This window comes from Otolemur garnettii, unplaced genomic scaffold (assembly GCF_000181295.1).
Source record: "Otolemur garnettii isolate 467f Iridium unplaced genomic scaffold, OtoGar3 scaffold00011, whole genome shotgun sequence".
NCBI classification, from domain to species: Eukaryota; Metazoa; Chordata; class Mammalia; order Primates; family Galagidae; genus Otolemur; species Otolemur garnettii.
In genome coordinates this window covers 10,566,483-10,587,366 of record NW_003852406.1, presented here as the reverse complement: position 1 = coordinate 10,587,366, position 20,884 = coordinate 10,566,483, and the positions used below count along the sequence as shown (strand labels likewise).

Here is a 20,884-nt window from a genome sequence, read left to right as displayed (position 1 = left end):
AATGTCTTTGCTGATTTTGAAAGGTCGATGCCTAGCACAGTGACACAGCGTAGATAATACTCAACACAACTCTGCTGAGTGAATTCAGCCTAGGGAGCAGGGCTCACGAGAAGTAGTATCAGAAGATGTAAATTCTAGTCCCAGTGTGGTCACACAGTGAATATGTAGAGAAGTTTATACAGTCAAAATGTTCATGTAAAATTATTATTATTATTATAATACAGGACAGACCCAGAACTATTTCTGTTGAATTTACCTAGAGCCTGACTCTCTTTCACACGCACATACACATACATCATGCCACAAAACACCAGTGAGTATGTACTTAACCTTCATGTCTCCTGTGAACTTGTGTGGATCTCCAAGTCCAAGCACAGTGCTTCTCAATAAGGCATGGCCTGCACAACGCTTCTCGATAAGGCATGGCCTGAATCTGTCCCTCTCCTCCCCATCCTTGTTACTTACGTGAAAACCTCAAACCCCCATCCTGCTAAGGCTGTGAAAAGTCTGGGACTCAGGTCTCGAGCTGGGTTCATGGCACAGCCACTGTTCAGTCCCAAAGAGGAAGCAATGACAACAATCAGGAGGCCAATGACAATAGGCTGTAGGCTTTGGGGGACCCCCACGTTTCTGGAGTCAAAAATGGCAAAGACGACTATGAGGAGGAAGGTGGTGGCCAGTACCTGGAGCGAAAGAAAACGTGCAAGGAGTTGAGCCTGTGCTCTGCCCACTGGCCCACCTCGAAATTCACCCTTCTTAGTAAAAATAAACCTTGTTATTGTTATTAATGCTATAACCGAGTGAGTTACCCTGTGCTCTCTTCCTTCTACAGCAATCCTGCCATAGATGCTAATATGATTCTCACTTACAGATTAGTTACCTGCCCAAGGTCACACGCTTATTAAATGACAGGTTGGAATCCACAGACAGCTGCGAGCTTAACAGCCACACTGTCCTGCTGAGCTACCGCTCAGCTAAGGAGAAAGGCAAGCTGCAGGCTATACAAATGAATGAAGGGCTTGTTCAAATCAGTGAGAAAAACGATCAGTGAGACATCAGTAGAAGAATGTGCAAAGGAAACGAACAGAAAATTCATAAAAGGACAACAGAATTAGGAAACAAGTGGGAAAAACCAATTTGTAAGAAATAAAGGCAAACAGTACCCAATATTAGGAGAAGAATACCAGTTCTTTCAGGTTTTTCTTATACCACACTTTTGAAAGGAAATTCAGCAATGATTTAGCAACAGGTAATTCAAAGCACAAATGTATTCATACAATTTGATGCTGTTAGATATTTGAGAATCGTACCACGGAAATAATCTACAACGTGGAAAAAAATCATAAAACAAGTATGTTTACTCTAGCATTCTTTATGGTACTGAGAAACTGGAATCTACCTAAGCACACATCAACACGGAAAGAGCTAACTGGATTGTGAAACGTCCATTTGGGAGTTTATTATGTAGCCATTAAAAACTAGAAATGCAACGGCTATGTAGTAACATTAAAAATGCTCATGATATTAAGTGGAAAAAAAATAAAATTGGACAGGCATTACGTTTTATACAGTTGTGCCTCAGCATCCATGGAAGATTGGTTCCATGCCCTATTGCAGTTACCTAACTCCATAGATGCTCAAGTCTCTGATATAAGCACAGTATTTGCATGTAACCTACACATATCTCCCCCATGCTTTAGATTACTGTAGATTGTTTATAATACCTAATGCAATGCAAATGCTAGGTAAATAGTTGTTATACCATATTGTTTTGAGAATATTTATGAGAAAAAAGTGTGTTCAGTACAGATGCAAATTTTTTTTTTTTTGAGATGGAGTCTCCAGCTGTCGCCCTAGAGTGCTGTGGCGTCACAGCTCATAGCAACCTCAAACTCTTGGACTTAAGGGATTCTCTTGCTTCAGCCTCCCAAGTAGCTGGGACTACAGGCACCTGCCACAACACCCGGCTGTTTTTTGGTTGTGGTTGTCGTTGTTGTTTGGCAGGCCCAGGCTGGATTTGAACCTGCCAGCTTTGGTGTATGTGGCTGGCATCCTAGCTGCTTGAGCTACAGGTGCCCAGCTGAGATGCAATTTTTTAAAAAGTATTTTGGATCCATACTTTGTTGAATCTATCAATATATTTTGTGGAACCTATGGATAGGGAAGTGTGACTGTATTTAAAACTGTACATATAAGAAAAATTATAAGAGAACATATTAAAAATCATAACCGGTATTTGGAGTTGGTGGGTTTTACCTGGTATTTCCCCTGCTTTCTGTTTTCTAAACTTTCTGAACTATGGTTTTACTTTAACAGCTAAATGGTAGCTTTTATTTAGAACACTTATTGTGTGCCAAGTACTTCATATCCTTTACCTTATTACAACCTCATGATCTCCTTTTTATGTGAATCCTGTTATTTTTTTCCATTTATAGATGAGGAAACTTGGGTAGAAAGTGGTCGAGACATTTGCCCAAGGACATAGAGCTTGTAAGAATCAGGCTGGGAATTAGGCAACTAATTTTAAAGCTTAAACTTGTCAAGATTTCATCTACTTTGCAAAATAATAACATTAAAAGAATTCGTATTCAAAGATGCATGTTCTCCTAAGAGTGCCCTTCTCTGAAAAGTTTTGCCCAAGCCTCTTGGGCAGAGTAGACGTTCCCACCTCTGGGGTTCCATGGCATTCTGACTTTATGCCCATCACTGCCCTTGTCACCCTGGAAAAGAATGACCTAATTACTTGTCAGATTGCACTTCAGACCCTGAACTTCTTAAAAAAGAAACAGCATAGAACTTGTACTTGGCTCTGTAGGTGCTCAATAAATATTTACTGAGTGAATGAATGATTGGCTATTAACTAAGAAATGTGTTTCAACAATAAAACAATTTAGTAATCTTTATGTAAGATGACCTCAAAATACGATAGCCAACAGCTTTGTTGGACATTGACTGAATGATAATGGGCAATTTGCTGTACTGCCCCAAAGCCTAAGGAATAGAAGGCCTTCAGGGATTGCTAATGGTTGGAGCACCAGCGTTTTCTGGTATTGGTTTCGTCTACCTGGCTGTATAGAATAACTGGCTTACCAACCATGGTCTTCAGAGAAGCTGGCAGCTCATTCAGAGATAAGGACACAATAAAGAAAGCTTAGCAGGGAGTATGTGAATCTACATTAGGCGAGACATGGGGAACCTTGAGTGAGGACTGGATATCAAGCAATTTCCTTGTGACAAGACACTTTCCATCTTGATGATGGAAATTGGGAGAATATGCGAAATTCTATAAGATCCCAGTAGGAGAACAAGAGTAGAAGGAGGGGAAAGAGGGTTGGGCAAGGCAGAAGAATTATCATCTGTTCACCACCCAATACATGCCAGGGATTTTATTGCCCTGGTATATCAGTCAGGCATTTTTGATGCCATTTATCACAAGCCCTAATTTGAATCTGAAGAAAGTTCTGCGTAACTAGCACAAGAGCAAACTCAGGGCAAGAGGCAGGTCTGGGGCTGGGTCTCCCAGCACACTGCGGGATTTAGGGGAAGGCTCTGCCACCATTCTCCTGCCCTGGGGTGGCCTTGTGTCAGGGCCTCTGCATCCTGCCAACTCTCAGAAGGGGTAGGGCAGCGTGTCTGCGGGAAGCGGGGGAGTGTTGCCCTGGGACTCTGGAGAGGGGCTGTCTCTGGGGTGAAATCTAGGGGCAAGAGGCTTCACTGTGCTCCTCAGTTTCTCAGAACAGCCGGAGAGTGCAGGGAGGTGGCTGTGGGACCAAACCACAAGGAACAAGGACAGAGTTCCTTTCAGTTCAAGTCCAGGTTTGAGAAGGTTGGCATTTTTTCTTTCTTGCCTCCAATGGAAATGACCTGAATTCACAGGAGACATGTCCACAGGTCCTTTACCAGCTCTCCACTCCACTCCATTCCTAATTTTTTCATTATAAGATACATTCGGCCTGAACTGAATGGAATAGTTTCTAAGAGACTCTGACTTACTCCTCCAGTCCATTCCAAGGCATCCATTGGTGCCTCAGCCAATCCCCAGCTGGTCGCTTGAGGTCTGCATGGACACTTTCTGCTTAGCAGGTCCCACCCTGGGTCCTTCCTGACCTGCCTGAGAGAATAGACTCCCGGCACATTGAAGCTAGAAAAAAAACACCAGGTGCATCTACTGGTCTTTTATTTATTTACTTATTTATTTTTGAGACAAAGTCCCACTTTGTTGCCCTGGGTAGAGTGCTGTAGCGTCATCGTTCACAGCAACCTCAAACTCTCAGGCTCAAGTGATTCTCTTGCCTAAGCCTCCTGAATAGCTGGACTACAAGCTCCTGCCACAGTGCCCAGCTACTTTTTTTTTAGAGATGGGGGTCTCGCTCTTCCTCAGGCTAGTCTCAAACTCGTGAGCTCAGGCAGTCCACCCAGCTCTTCCTCCCAAAGTGCTAAGATTACAGCCATGAGCCACCAAGCCCAGCCTGTACCTATTGGTCTTAATATGCCCAGAGAAGCAGGGACCCCTGGCAGCTTGCCTTCAGTGACTTCTCCCCCTCCCTCCACACTTTCCTCCTCACAGCTTTTTCTGTGTTGCTGTTCCAGGATTATGCAACATCTTCCTTCAGATAACTCCAATTTTCCCTAGTTGGAAAACTCCCATTTCCGTCCGGCTGATCCAGTCTCAAACTGAAAAGGATCTTGTAGGTGGTTTAAGCCTTGATTTCTAGAAAAGTCTTCCTTTAATTGAATGAAATTTTATTACCCCATAATTTCATTCATTTAATATATTTTGAATACCTATTATTGACCCACCAAATTTCCATGGGGGTCAGAGGTACACACGTCAATCCTGTTCTCTTTTCCACTTGACCTTCAAATCTTAAAAAGCTACTATCATATCTCATCACATCCATTCCTCCTCCCCAAATATCCCTATTTGACACTCATTTTTTTGAGTGACATCATTTGGGGGTTATTCTCTTCCGACAGCGTAACCCCCGGTAAGTGTAACACTCCTAGAAATTAGTCTAACCCTCCTGGTAGAGAGGTAAGATCCTCAGCTATTTCCTTTGAATACTGTACTTTATTATTGCAGCTTGTGATGACATTTCTTTTTCTGGCAGCCACATCTCTCTGTATCTTTCCCACTGAAACTTTTCCTATTGTCCTAACTCTTCTAAGACCTCTGATTCAAATGACTAATGGACTTCTATAGTCAATTTTTTCTCTAATTACGTCTATTTTACATTGTTCCTATGTGATAATTGTGCTCCTCAGGCAGATTCTAAATTTCTAGACAGATACTGGTTATGATATATTTTCCTCATATAGTTCTTTTTATCATTGTAAGTGAGCTAATATTATCCCCATTTTACAAGTGAAAAATTTGAGACCCCAAAATTTCAGTAATATGTTGAAGCCATACAGAGAATTAAGGGCAGTGTAGTTATTTTAATTTGGATACTCAAACTCTGAATCTTGGATCCCTGCGAGCTCAGACTGACTTGTCAGTTCCTCACCTTCCAGACATAGGAGCCAAGCACATACTGAGTTCTCAATAAATACTTGCTCCCTGTTTGAGCTATTGGTCAAAGTAGAAAGCAAAAAGGCAGATAATATGGACGGCACAGTTTTCATCCATCCATGGAATGGAGGTAGGCATGGTTTGGAGGATCCATTTTACACACATGCTCACTCTGATCTGTGGCACTGTGTAAGTCCCGATCGTAACAGAAGCACTTAGAGATACTGGAAAAGATGTCTTTACTTCCCTCTTTACTCTCCTTCCTTTCCTCCTTCCACTACCCTGACCAAGATGACCAGAAGGCTACTTGGGACCTAGTAAGGGAGAAATAGTCTTTTGTGTTGATAATGCTGATCCTGAAACTGGTCAGAACAGGTGTGCTCTTGGCTATACCACAGATGGCTTGCATGTCAGAAACTTGTTCAGATGTCAATAAGGCAGAGATCCTCTTAGTTACCTTGAGGATTTGGATAAACCTTTGCACATGGTGAGACAGAGAGGATCCATAGTAGCCCAAGCTCAAATATTACCCTTTCCCAGTTCTTGACATGAGATAGGAATGTGTTCTTTTGTGGCCTCTATACTTATAACCTGGGCTCAAAAGAGATAACTGCAGTGAAGTGGATCCCACTTTCCTCTACACAGGTTGAAATGTCCAGTCATCTACTCTTTTTCTGGGCCTTCATTGATGTGAAACAAGTGTATGTATTAAAGAGAGAGCACAAAACTCTCCTAGTGGTATTAACTTCTGCAAAAGCAAAAAATTGTCAAGAAAACTTGGGTTGGGGTGGTGCCTGTGGCTCAAAGGAGTAGAGTGCTGGCCCCATATGCCAGAGGTGGTGGGTTCAAACCCAGCCCCAGCCAAAAACTGCAAAAAAAAAAAAAGAAAAGAAAAGAAAAAGAAAGCTTGGGTTATGCCCAACAAGCTCTGCCTCTGGAAATACAACCTCTCCTTTCTGATAAGCCTCTAACGTTCTTATGCAGTCCCCTTATTGTAACATGTCTTTTCACCAAAGTTACGTATTTTTAAATCTGCACTTACTTGGTCTGCAAATGCATTCACCAGAGATAGATATGGAGCTGGGTATGTTGCGAAAATGTGCGCTGTTGCATTTTCTCCTGTGATGAGCAATTTTCCTCCAGCAAAGGACATAATTCCATCTATGGAAAATAGAGCCCTGGTGCGTTAGCAATCTCTGGGAAAGGTTGAGGGAAGCTTATGCTAAACAACTGCAGTCAAACACTCCGGCTGAGCTTGCAAGATCCTTGCTGCTTGTCTCTCTCCACTTCATAGTTTGGTAGTATTAGAACTGCCCGGGGAAATCCCAGGATGGCAGGTCAAAAGTTTTCTAGAAAGCTCTTAGCTGTCCTGGATGGCCAACCAGACTTGGACCAAATCTTTAGCCAGTGGAGCCTTAAGGAGCCAATCTTCTTTTTGGGGGAATTCTTAGACTTTTCAAGATCAATGTAAAGCTGAAGTGGGGTTTGGATTTGCTGGAGGCAGAATGCGTAATTCCCAGAGGGTTCCCAGGAACCCCTAATCCCACTCCAGAATTTAAGGATTTCACAGTATAGTGAAGACATCCTATGGCCAAGAGGATGGGAGCTATCCACACAGCACCAGCCCCAGGCTGTTCTTGCCTCAAGGTCTTCAATTCTACTTTAGTCATTTTAGATTCTAATTCTCAGAGAGACCCTCTGTAGGGGGAGTCGTTTGTTCACAACTTATTTCTCTTGGTTGGTTCATAAATTCTAGTCCTTCAGGTCTTCAGTTTGAGAGAGGACTATTGCAGAACAGATGCTCTGACTATTTGATAGGAAGGCAGTGACACCCCACCCAGCCCGTGTCTCTGCCGTGACCCCGCCTTCAAAAACAGCTCCCCAGATTCCTTCTCTAAATACTTACTGGCCATACCCTTCCCCCCCAGTCAACACCTCCTTTCCCAGCCCAGGGAGAGAAAGCTGGGGGGAAGCCACAGCTCCACTGCTTATTCTGCACATGTTCACATTGCCATGCTAGTTGGGCTTAAAGATTGGCTCCCTTTAGGTTCTGCCCCCCCGTTTAAGATATGAACATTTTCATTAAGAGGCTCCATGAGTTTGCTCCACTGATAATGTTGGTCTCATTTCTTAAGTTCAAAATGTGCTGTCAATTGCAGAACACTTCTCATTCTCGCTTTGCCTTACCTCTTCCTGAGAAGTAATTCTGACTTTCCAATCATGCCCAGCTCTTCCGAACCACTACACTCCGTGGCTCTACTCACCATAGTAAATGCCAAAGAGGGTCGCAGCCCCCACAAAGGCTCCCAAGAACTGACTTCCCACATAAAATGGGAATTTGAACCATTTCATCCTTCCAAAGAGACACATCGCAAAAGACACGGCGGGATTGATGTGGCCTCCTGCAAGAGAGAGGTGATGAGAGATGTCAGGGGGCAGGCTGGGAAGGAGCAGTCTTCTCTGGTGACCTCGGGGAGAACTCAGTCTTCTAGGTAGAGAATGGTGTGAGGAGAAAGAGGGGTGGTGTGTGAGCGTGTGTGTCTGTGTTTGTGTGTGTGTGAGAGAGAGAGAGACCGCTCACGTTGAAGGGTGAGGAAGGGAGGGCAAATACTCCTCAGGACGTCCTTAGAGACTGTTTCAAATGTTCGTCTTTATGAAAACAGAGTCAGATATAGAAAGAAATCTGACGCACTTCTGTGGCCCATTTTTAATGGGGTTTTATCTCTATAAAGCAATAACCCCAGACTGATGTCACCATTAACTTCAGTGTTTTCTTAAAAAGTCACCATGCTTATACAACATATAAGATTTAAATATGTGTCTAGCAATTTCTCAGTCCATGCCCAGAGGATATAAAAACAATCTCAGGAATAAAAAAAGATGTTTTGTTAAGAGGAAAGGATCCTTGGTTTCTGGGCTGGGGCTTTCCCGGAGGTGAGGGGTGGTCACAGTGTTTGAGTGGAGTCTCCCCAGTCCTTCTGCGTAAACAATGAGTTTTGCTCACACAGAAAGGGAGAAGCACATCCCTTATGCAGTCTGCACCACAGCCAGAGAAATCAGCCTGCTGGATTCACATCTAGTTATGAGGTCAGGTGGAGGGCCTGCACCATGGCAGTTGCTAACATGCCCAGCTGGCTTTGCTAGTTACAACAGCAAATGCATCATTGGACCCTTTGCCAAACACTGTCATCGGGGTCTGCTATGCATTTGATCCTCTTAAGAACCCAATGATAAGGGTACTCCCCCAGTTAGCAGGTAGGAAATCGAAGGCACAGAAGTAACTTTCTCAAGGCCACACAGACAGTGAGTGGTAGAACCATGATTCAAATCCAGGTTCCTTTGAACTCTGGAGCCATGTTGTATGTTATACCACTTCCCGGCCTTCTTCACATTTTAAAGGTATCCATGCTGCAGTGGGCAGGAAAAAACTAAAGAATTTAAAAAATCATTTGAGCATATCAGCTCTCTTTCTAGAGAAAAGGGATGTTCATTTAAGGAATACAGATAAAGTTTTGTGCGGTGGGAGAATCGGAGTCACCATATTGGAATATGGAGTTTCAGGTGTGGCCACAGCTGTAAACATAAGTGAGCAGATGACAGTGGGGAGGATGAGGATGATCTGCACCATTTAACTCTCTGCAGAACCAACAGATGAGCTTGTTTCCAGAAGCCCCTGTCTCCACCTGCAGAGAGAGCTCTGCTTTTCCTGAGTCTCTGAGCCATAGTGGTCTTCCAGCAGGGGCAAGGCCAGTGGGTGTTCCAGTTGCCTGCTAACATACAAGTGTCCCTGGCACACATTGTGAACAAGAAAATGCCAATGGATTAAAACACAGATGAGTTACTTCTGCTGCTCTGTTTGACTTTTAAATCTAAGACAGCTACACTCCTGGAGCTCAGCAGCAGGACAACTTACTAGGGGAAAGAAGGGATGCACCCAGAAAACAGTGAGTGTTCCTGAAGGCAGCCCTGCTCCTCCTCCCCCAAGGCTGCCTCCAGCCGGCCTAGAGGCACCCATTACCAAAGGACACGAATGAAGGCCGTAAGGAGTCATCTCCAATCAAAAACACCTCCCTGGAGATGAATCCACCAATGGGAGGTTTCTTTGTTTAACAAGCTCCTCTTCCAAATTACAATTTCCCAGAGGTGGGTTTATGCTTGTAGATTAGCTCCTCATGAGCACCTTGAAGGTGGAACTATTATTGACCTTGGACCTCACATAATGCAAGGCATTTAGTAGGTATTCTAGGCCATATCTACCATAGTAAGCTAGCTCAGACCACAGAGATCTACAGAGAAGGAAAATTGTTAGCGGGATCAGAGAAGATGTGTCTACAAAGGGACACAGAAAAGGCTCCTAGAGGTGGCACAAAGTTTGGGAAAGGGAAGTGGACAAGTGGCACCCTAACCAGTTTGGATGGAGACTACTAGAAATTCAAGCAGCTACTAGAAATTTCTGCCCATGGAGATGAATGGCCACCCCTGCCTTACCAGAAGGACAAGGCAGAGCAGTGTGGTGGAAAGAACATGGGTATTAGAGTCAGAGAGTCCTGCACTCAAAATCTTGACTCTGCCAAGGTTGTTGGGAAAATCAGATTATTCATACAAATAGCCCGGGGGTTCAGCTGTAGCTCACGGAGCACAGGATGAAAGTGTAAGGTGAGCAGAGTGAACTCTTTCAAGATTCTGTTCTATGCAAATCCCCTCCTTCTCACAACCTATAAAAAACTTAATGATGAATATAGGTTATCTAGGCTTGGCGCCCATAGCACAGTGGTTATAGTGCCAGCCACATACACTGAGGGTGGTGGGTTCGAACCCAGCCCAGGCCAGTTAAGCAATAGTGACAACTGCAACAGACATAGCCGGGTGTTGTGGCAGGGCCCTGTAGTCCCAGCTACTTGGGAGGCAGAAGCAAGAGAATTGCTTAAGCCCAAGAGTTTAAGATTGCTGTGAGCTGTGATGCTACGGCACTCTACCAAGGGTGACCTAGTGAGACTGTGTCTCAAAAAAAAAAAAAATTATATATATAAAATTTATATATATATATGGTTATCTATATCACAGAAGTGATCAAGATTATCTGGTGATAAATATGACCTTATATTTCATTTGTCATTAAGCAAGGCTATTTTGTTTTTTCAGTATATTTATTTTACTTATAAAATGCTTTACCAAAAGTAACTACCATTTGGCAGCCCAAATGCTTCGTGAGGGTCATTGCATAATTAGAGGGGGTGTGAGCTCTGACTGACTGGGTTACATCCCCAAGAGAGCAGGATGCTGTGACTTCTTTACAGTCAGGTGGTGTTACAGCCAAATGTCCACTGACCTCACCAGTCTGTGACCACAAAAGGGGGCCACATTCATATTTATCTACATATTGGTTATTTTGGAATCCTCAAACAGGGTCTCACATGTGCCCACAAACCAGTATGTTAGCTGCAGCCACCAAGAGAAAGTCACCTCCGCCACACAATCTTTTCCTATTCCTGAAGCTGCGGAAGCCAGTAATAATGCTATTGTCTGCACAGACGTCACAGTGGACATGTGTGTTGTCTCTGACGTTTCCAAAAATGTTCTCAAAGCTATCATCCTCAAAAAGCCCGAACTGTGCTAGGTTTCCAAGAGAGAAAGGGCTCTCATGCCAACACAATGCTGCCTTTTATCAGCCAGTCTCAGATACCACTCTGTTTGTATTTTGGGATCCTGAGATTGCTCATGAACAATTTGGTCAGGTTCTAACCCTCACCCAGAAACACAGTGCCCAGTGAAAACACTCCCATCTGTTCTGGCCTTCAGCTCCCTAACCACAGGGGCTAAACCCCAGTTCAGGGGCCCACAGGAGAAAGCCCCCCATATCCCCTCACTCCCTCTTCTCCTTCCTGCTGGTCCTTGCCCCTTTTCCCCCTAAAGTGACCACTGAAATCCCCAAATTGTATGTGTTAAAGGACATCAACACATACAAATTGCAGTGGTGGTAAAGGGTGCTGATGACATTGGTGGGATTTAGGGCCAGATAATCCCAAGTAATTACTCGATGGTGTTCAGTTCAGGATGTTACACAGGCAGGACACTGCAAGGCCTGTTCCCTACCTAAAAATAGCTAAAAATATGCCCACATCTACATCCTCTAGTTTGTAGAAGCCACACGTATGTAGATGTAGGGAGAGTTTGTGGGAGCATCCTGCATGCTTGTTTTAGGCCAAGAGTCTGCTTTCAAGGCCTGCACTCCAGGGAAGTCCCCTGGTTATTCTTGTTCCCTACTCAGAGTTTGCCTTGAGATAGGCAACAGAGTGTTGGGATCACAGCAAAAGAGAAGCAGGAATTTGAATGGAGACACTGCTCATGGCAACAAACCACACATGAGCAATCTATAGACCAGACTACCCCAAGATCCAAACCTGGCTAGAATTGGAAAGGTGCCAGCTAGCAAATGGCCATTCCAAGTACCCAGTCCAGGGAGTTCCTGGGGAGCCCAAGCTATCATTCCTTAGTGCTGCAGTGGCAAGCATCTGCTCTCAGGACAGCCGGCTTAACTGCAGTGTCCTCTACCCAAAGGCCCTGCCTCTAACAGCTATCCTAGGTAGAGCATTGGAAAAGGTGTATAACAGGGACACGAGCTTCACTGTCAGGCAGCCCTGGGTCAAATCTGTGCTCTTTACCAGCTGCAGGACTTCCAGACATTTACTGAATCCCTTCCAGAAGGAATTTCTTTGCAGAGTGGAGACAATAATACCTGCCTCAGAAAGCTGTCATAAATGACAGGGAGATGAAGGATGTCTGGCACCCAGCACAGGGAGCAGCACGCAGTGGTTGCTCAGTCTCTTTCTTCCCTCATCACCAACAGACTGCCCACACCACGCTGTGGGAAGATTCTGAGCACCTGTGGTAACTGGATCATTTCTACAGCCCCTTCCTAATTCCCCACACTGCATTACATATCATCATTTCATTTTGCTTTTGAGAACCTTGCAAATAGCTTCTAATCGGCCCACTTCTTGGGGCAGAATAAGACTGAGACTTTCCAGATCAGATCTGTACTCCCTTGAAAGAACCATCTATTCTGCAAGAGGTCCAGACTCTCCTTGATTACTGTGGATAAAGGTCCAGGGACTTGCCTCCGTTGGTGACTTCCACTGGCTATTCACAGGGTATCTAGGAAATGGCTTCCAAGTGTGGGAATGAGCAAATAAAGGATCCCATGAGCTCATGAAAAATATGCTATGGCCTTACCTAGGAAGAAAAGTTGTGAGTTCTCAACCCCATCTTTTATCTCTTGCTAAATATTGCTTTTGTGCAAGTCACTTACCATCTCTTGGCCATTTTAATTGTATCATCTGTAATAGTGGGATCCAATACATATTCCTGCAGAATTGTTGAGATCAAAATAAGTTAAGGTATGTGAAGAACCCAGCACTGTGCTAGCACATTGGAGAAATTAATAGCAGATAATGTTTCTACTGCTTACCAGAGATACCTGCAGTCACATAAATGGCCATTACAACTGCCATTGCAAATCCAATATTGATAGTGACAATTCCTCCAAAAACACCTCGACTAAGGATGGCTTGGGCAACAGAGCCACATCCGAGGACCTAGAATGAGAGGAGACAAAATCAATGAGTAAGTGAGGATGGCCACTGTCAAAAGCAATGGAAACTCACAGTAGCAAGAAGCCTTTTTAAACCAAATGCATGGTTTGGGTCGCCTGGGGTTTTATACAAATCAAATTATAATGATCCAGCTATGCACAGATAGTGAAACAATGGATTTGGCTTACAAATCAGTTCTACTGGACCTGAATAATGTTCAAATTTTGCCTACCTTTATAAATCAGGTAATTTGACACAATAATCCAGCTTTGGGGCGTTTTCAAAAAATTAAACTTTTGGCTCTGCGGCCATAGCTCAGTGAGTAAGGTGCTGGCCATGTACACCAAGGCTGGTGGGTTTGAGCCTGGCCTGGGCCTGCTAAACAATGACAACTGCAACAAAAAAATAGCTGGACATTGTGGCAGGCACCTGTAGTCCCAGCTACTCAGGAGGCTGAGGCAAGAGAATTGCTTAAGCCCAATTGATTTTTTGTTTGTTTGTTTTTTATAATTAATAACTTTTTATTAAATCATAACTTTATAAATTGATGTAATTATGGGGTTCAGGGTACTGCTTTGATATACAATTAAGCCCAATAGTTCAAGGTTGCCATGAGCTGTGATGTTACGGCACTCTATTGAGGGTGACATAGTGAGACTCTGTCTCAAAAAAATAAAAATTAAACTTTTAATTTTGAGATAATTATAGATTCATATGCAGATAAAAAATAATACACAAGGGTCTCATGTACCTTTTATGCAGTGGTTCCTTTAAATTAATTAGAAGATCCAACAAGCCACAGGAAAATAATCTGGAGCAGAATAGCAATTGGCAGCCTCCTCTAAACATAGAGCTTGTGCCTTCCTAATTGGCTCATCTCACTTTGCTCATTTAGGTCACCTTCCTGGCCCCTATAGGCTTTTGACTGAGATCTTTCATCTGGTGGCTCCAGGATAAGCCAAAGCAGGCACACAAATAATCATGCACATATCCAATTAGTGGAAAGGCCATCTGTACCACATCTTAGAAAGAGAGTCTGATGTGTGAGGAAGCAAAGGGAAACTGTGTGGGCATAGATTTGACAACCATGTCTTTTTTCCCTGATGAGGCTCTAGTTTCCCAGAGAGCAGAGGCTGCCAAGCTCACTGCTTCTTGTCTTCCCTGTGCACTATGCATGGTGCTATGCTCAGAGTAAGCACCATGCAGATAGTTGTATGAAGAAGTTGACATATGACAGTGGGTCTTCCACAATCTTCAGCCAGTAGAGGACATTTTGGGAAAGGGAGTTGGTATTCAGAATGGCTTAGAATAAATACATTATGGTATATCCATTCAGTAGACTGCTAGGTAGCCACAAAATAGAATAAGGAAGGTCTGTGTGTACCAAAGTGGAAAGGTTCCTAAGGTACATTATTAAAATTTTTTTTTTTTTTTTATTGAATGGTAACTGTGTACATTGATGCACTTTGGGGGTACAGTGTGGTGTTTTCATACACAATCCAAGACACTTCCATCAAACTGGTTAACATAGCCTTCAAAATTTTTTAAAAGAAATGCAGAACAGTGTTAAAATACATTGCCAATTGTACTGAGAGTACATGCATGTGTTTCTTTCTTTCTTTCTTTCTTTCTTTTTTTTTTTTTAGCAGTTTTTGGCTGGGGCTGGGCTTGAACCTGCCACCTCTGGCATATGGGGCCAGCACCCTACTCCTTTGAGCCACATGTGCTGCCCTTACATGTTTCTTTATACACACACACACACACATTCTCTCTCTCTCTCTCTATTAAATAGACAAGAATCAGGAAATGGGGTTATCATGTCTGGAGGAGGGTAAACAGGTGGCAAGGAAGTGGTTAAGGGTGGGAGGGAGAACCAAATAGATTGTAACTAGGAACCAAATTGCAGCCAGGAACTGTTCCCTGGTGGGAACATACATAGTAAGGAGTTCCTAGTGACCTTTAAATAACTTAGAGCTCATTACCATCTTATTTGCATAGCACGAACCGAGCTTCCTGAAGAATTCTGGGTAAGAGGCATGCATAGAAGGAGAAACTGTTACATTAACCACCCTGTTATGTAACCTGTTACATATCTGCTATATAATATCAGCCTGTCAGTCACCCCAAAAGTTGGAAATGACAACCAATCTTGTGAGGAAAAAGGTGGGGCAAACTAGTGAGCTGATAAAAGGTAGGGTGGGCTCAGACACTGCAGGGTCTTTCTCCACTCATGGAGACTGACCTGGTTCTCTCTCTCTGGAATGTATTTTTACTTTGTGTAGCTTTCTACGTTACTTCCAGTCTTTCTTTTATGTGATCAGCTGTATAAAATTGCTCTGTGTTTGTGATCACTCTGTTGTCTGCTTGACTTGGTACCAGTCCTCATTCTTGACACTGGGAACCAGGGATCAGGGAACATCCTGCTGGACCTAACAGGTTTGGACCCCGTGGGGGAGAGTGAATGTCTGAGATGCATGTTGGAAGAGAACTTTTTATTGTATAACCCTCCCCATTTTAATCATGTGTTTCCCAGTTTTAAAAAAATGGGCCTACATATTTATTGAACAATTAGTTAAAACCATTTAACCACATTTAAAGAACATTTAGTGAAGGATGGTTCTTAAAAGCGATGGAATACAAATTCAGTAGGAAAATAATAAGGCAAAGATGACCACCATCTGTCATCATGCTATGGTTTGAAAAGCCAGGGTGGCCCTGGAGGTATAAGTCCTGGATTATAGGAATTGTTAGATGATTGGTCTTGTATATAGAATGGGCCAAACTTCTAGAATACAGAGTCCAGTTTGGGTTTGGTGGTCAAAGGATAGCAATTCACTTGCGGCAGGACTAGCTTCAAGGAATTGACACTATTTAAGGGCAGGAAAACAAGGCAGAAATGTTTTAGAAACAAATGTATTCTAGAAAGAAGAGATCAGAAGTATGGAATCTTCTTATCAAGAAGATAGCAACCAGCTCTTGTGTGTCTTTACAAAGGGGTGAAAAGAGAAGAGAATGAAATTGAAATGTAAAAGCTTGCACACAATTTCCTGATTGTGATGAGTTGATTCTCCTTAGCTCCCTCTCAACTCATTTGTCCTTCAGAGAAATACAATTTACGAACAAGAGAACTTTTTACTATACAGAGAACGCTTTCAGTTTACTCCTCTCTGAGGGCAGGGAGATTACATTGATGATGATCTTTTAACATTCCTTCCAGGACCCACTTCTAAGATGAATTGACTTGTCTTGGTTTTAACTGCTAGATGGTAAGTGGGGGGAAGGAGGAGAGCTCGAGGGGAGCACTCGGCCGCACGTCACATGCTCGGGGCAGCTTTTGATTTAACTCACCATCTTGTCTTCATCCCCTGCACTGAACCTTAAATAAAGTCTCAGCAGAACATGTTCCCTCTCTCTTTCCAAAAAGTCCCTGGAGTCCATTTTAGCCTACCAAGTTCACCTCGCTTCAACATTATTTTTTCTAGAATCCCTATGGATTCTAATAACTGTCAGAATTAAAACCACATTGGGGTCTTTCTTTTTAATTTAGAGCCAATTAAAGGCTCTGGGCATAAATTCCTAGCTAACTGGCATTTTAGTGGTATCTCCTGAAAAGAGGAATAAAACAACGATGACAGCTGAGATGGCCTGATTTAGACAACCAGGGAAGGGCTATGAAGAGACACACCCAGAGAGAGGACAGTCCTGAGCTATTACTGCTTTCCAAAGAAGCGTCTCCCCTCTTTTATGGCTCCCATGCACATGCACTTGGGCTAGTCTGGAGGGGACATAAAAGCTTTAAATGGTTCAAGTGGACACGGGGAGGCTTCTGCCTTGTCAAATTTCACTATGATTAATACTCTCCTCTTCCACCCTCGATGCTGAAATTGCTTTTCTAAGGAGGATAATCGATGCTGTGTTCTGCAAGAAAGAAACAGGAGAGGAGATGAGCAATGCGGGGACTTTAGTTCTCCTCATCAGGATTGCCACTTGGAAGATTGCAGCCCACATTTACAGCCCTGCGTCTTACTTTTAAAATATAATTGTTATAGCCTGAAAAGCAAAGATGCCTACTGGCATCTTCCCTCATCTGCCTGCTCCTGCCTGTATTCACAGCACCAAAAAAGCAAATCACAGACATTCCGGTTTCCTTCGCCTGCAAACTCAGTGCATTTCTTTTTCTTCTGCTCCAAAATGAGAGAACTGTCCTTTATGGTATTGTTGATAAAATTTCCAACACAATTCTCTGCTCCAGGCTTTGAGAACTGCTGTACTTTCCCCCGCTTAGGCACAGAAAGCGCCCGTTATCAAATCCATCCTGCCTTGATTTTTCTGATCTCCCCATCTAGAAAGCAGGTTTTAGGCCCATCACCCATTCATGTTCGTCTCAGCAAACCTAATCGCTCTTCTCTGAAACTCAGTTGTACCGTCTGTAAGATACAATATGTTCTTAATTGTTTTCCAGGTGCCTGATTTTGGTTTCCTTATCTAGAAAACAATCTCTCGGGTTCCTTTCTATCCTAGTAGTCTTCACTACGCTGGTCTCTTCTGCTTTATTCTGCCCCCTTGGGTGTTCTACTTCCCCAGTCTGCCCCCCCCAGCCCCCCCCCCGTTCCTCTGAAGCTCTTCTGCAGACCTCCATGGTCTCATCCACCTTCTCGACAGGATTTAGCACTTGTTCCCTATCTCTGGCTTCTCCATGAGAGTTAGAAAAGTCACGCTACTGTGTAGGAGATGGAGGGCATGAAAAAGCCCTGCGTCCAGTCTTCACTGTGTCCCCCACTGTGTCCCCAGAGCTCCTCATTCATCTCTCATTCATATCCTCCTACTAGCTCCACCAACCTTCACCTGGGCTCTATCAGCCCAGTCCACCCAGCTGCCTTTCTGCAAATAACAGGATAACACCACCCTCTGCTTGACTCAGCACCTTGACATTCATGGACTTCCAGATCAACAATGATGCAGAGTATCACACAAACATTGTCTTCCAGCTCTCCAGCACTGCCTACTTCACTATCCCCAAACTTACTGGCTTAAAATGGTAACATTCATTTTGCTCACGAATCCACAACTGGGGCCGGGTTTGGCAGGGCATCTCATCTCTTGTCCATTTGATGACAAATTGGGTGGTTTGAAAGCTAAAGTGCTGGAATTATCTGAAGGTTCACTCATTCGTGAGTGAGTGAGTCTAGTGGTTGATGTTGGCTGTCAGCTGACACCTTAGCTGGGGCCTACAAATGGCTCCTCCATGTGGCCTGGCTTCTTCACAGCAGGGAGGCTAAGTTCCAAGAGTGAGCCCCACACAGGGTCTAGAGACTGCACTCTGAAGCCCTGCACTGCACCACCTTTCAGCTACACCATCATGCTGGTTCTGAATCCATAGCACACAGAAGGAATCTGATACAGGCATTCTCCCTACAGCATCCTAACAGGTGTTCACCTGACCCATGTTGGATCACCTTTAGGGAGAGGGAGCTCATGACCACATTAGGCAACTTGTTCTATATATTTGTCATTGTTCCAGTGTTTGGAGAGTCCTTCCTATGACTTCTGTTAGCTCCAGGCTCACTCTTGGGCCCAAGGAGAGTAGGCTCTTTCATTTGTCAGATATCCCAATAAGTGGAGGGAGCACAATGTCCTCCCTGAGTTCTCTCTTTTTTCTGGATACTTGTCCCTCCATCTTGGATCGCAGGGAACCTTACCTATATCAGCTAGATAAAACGCAATCCTCCCATGTTCGTGCATCACATTATGGCATGGCAATTAACCCTGTACCTTCTGACTCATGGTTTCTATTGTCATCTGTGGGCACTGAGCCATAGGATGTTTACCATTCACATATATTTATGCCTGATTTTCTCAATTTTATAAGAAGATTTGCAAGATGATACATTGAACTTCTTTGTTTCTAGAACAGGTTCTAGTATATTGGTGGTAATTAAAAAGCGGATCCTAGACATTATTTCCAGTTATGCCACTTGGTGGCTGTGTAAATGAACATGTTATTTCTCAGTCTTAGGTTGCTCACAGGATAAAGGGGAATAATAACAGCTGCCAGGCTTGTGTCACAGGGTTTTTCAATGAAAGATAAAATGAGATAACATTAATGAAGGCACTATCTAAACAGGAAAGGGCAGGATATCATTGCTTTTTGTATAAACACAAAAGGAAAACTCTAGTTTAGAAGGAATAAGTTCAGACAATGGGACCCATGAACTTAACTGCAAGAAAAACAGAGGAGAAAAATATATTATATCCATGAAAGATAATAGATAGTTGCTGTTTCATTCCTAGTCATGGGATCAAATTTTGGGAAAGATAGGAAGTGGGAAGCTGATCAAAATTTCAAGTTTTTATGCCTACTTGTGATTACTCTCCAAAGTTGGGTCATTTCTTAGTTGGTAGGTTCTCAGTTGGTAGGAAAGCAACTATAGAGAAGAAGGGGCAAATGATGTTTTTATTATCAAGTTCCATGCATGGTAGTGAGAGAAAAGAAATACATTTAAAGGCAGAATTTCTGTCAAAGATTAACTGGTGTGTGAGGTGTCCCCCAGTCCTTCCCAATCACCCAGGCCAAATATTCTAGAATCATCTGGTGTTCTTTCCCTTTTCTTCCTTGGTCACCCATACTCAGTCATTCCCACATCTTTCTGAACCACCATCTTCAGTCTCTCACCAGTGAGCCCACATCCACTTTCTCCCCAGCCAGTGGCCATTCCAGATGATATAGCACATCTCTGCCACCTCTCTGCTACTCAGGAAGGGGTAGGACAAAAGTCCTCCTGCTGGTACCCAGGGTTTTCCACTGGCCTGTCTAGTGATTCTCAGCCATATTTCTGCCTGGTGTTCTTTAGCATAAATCTTTTGCATCAGCCAGGCTGACATCCTTGTCACTTTGAGTCCTTTGAGCTAATGACACTCATTCCCACCTCTGCACATCTGTGTATGCTGTTCCTTTCAGAAGAAAGGTACTTTTCCTGCTCCTTCCCCAGCTAAACCCAACCTATTCTTAATGCTGAAGTAAAATCCTACCTTCTCCATGAGGCTTTCTCTGACAACTGAAGTCCTCAATGGCCTCTTCTGCCTCATGTGCCCCTCTAGACATTGCTATTTTATTATATACCTACCACCTGGTCTTGTGGCACCCCACTAACACTATAATGCCCCCACTGGGCAGCTTGTTCTTCAGTATATTCATGCTGAAATAATATTTGGTGAAAGATGTTAAAATATCTCAACATAAGCAAGGGGGAAAAAATCCTCATATCCCTGCTTTTAAGAGAAAGCAGAAGAGAAGAAATTTGGTTCAGACTATCCATCTCACAAGAGATTAATACCCAGAATATATAAAGAGTTCAAACAACTTAATAGCAATAATGATAATGGAAATAATCCTATTAAAATGGGCAAAGGATCTGAATAGAGAAGACAAACAAATGGCCAACAGGTCTGTGAAAAAATGCTCAACATCATTAATTATCAAGAGAAATGCAAATCAAAACCAGAATGAGATGTCGTCTCATTCAATTAAAATGGCTTTTGTCCAAAAGGCAGGGAGTAATGGATGTTGATAAGTATATGGAGAAAGGGGAAAGTTCGTACACTGTTGGTGGGAATGTAAATTAGTACATCCACTGTGGAAAACAGTATAGAAGTTCCTTCACAAACAAAAACTAGAACTACCATATGAGCCAACAGTGTGTGAGCCAGCAGTTCCACTGTTGGCTATCCAAGTATATCCAAGACAAAGAGAATCAATGTATAGAAGAAAATTTTGGACTCT

General features: G+C 43.3%; 1 protein-coding gene across 1 annotated transcript in view; it reads right to left on the bottom strand.

Annotated features, from left to right (window-relative positions):
* The window catches only part of AQP9 (aquaporin 9), a 42,763-nt gene that overhangs the window by 6,430 nt on the left and 15,449 nt on the right, over positions 1–20,884 (bottom strand). Inside the window, exons 2-5 of the mRNA XM_003784379.3 lie at positions 12,981–13,107; positions 7,777–7,914; positions 6,555–6,673; positions 466–683 (exon numbers count right to left, since the gene is read on the bottom strand). Of these exons, the coding sequence (XP_003784427.1) occupies positions 466–683; positions 6,555–6,673; positions 7,777–7,914; positions 12,981–13,107 (602 nt within the window). The remainder of the gene's footprint in view (positions 1–465; positions 684–6,554; positions 6,674–7,776; positions 7,915–12,980; positions 13,108–20,884) is intronic.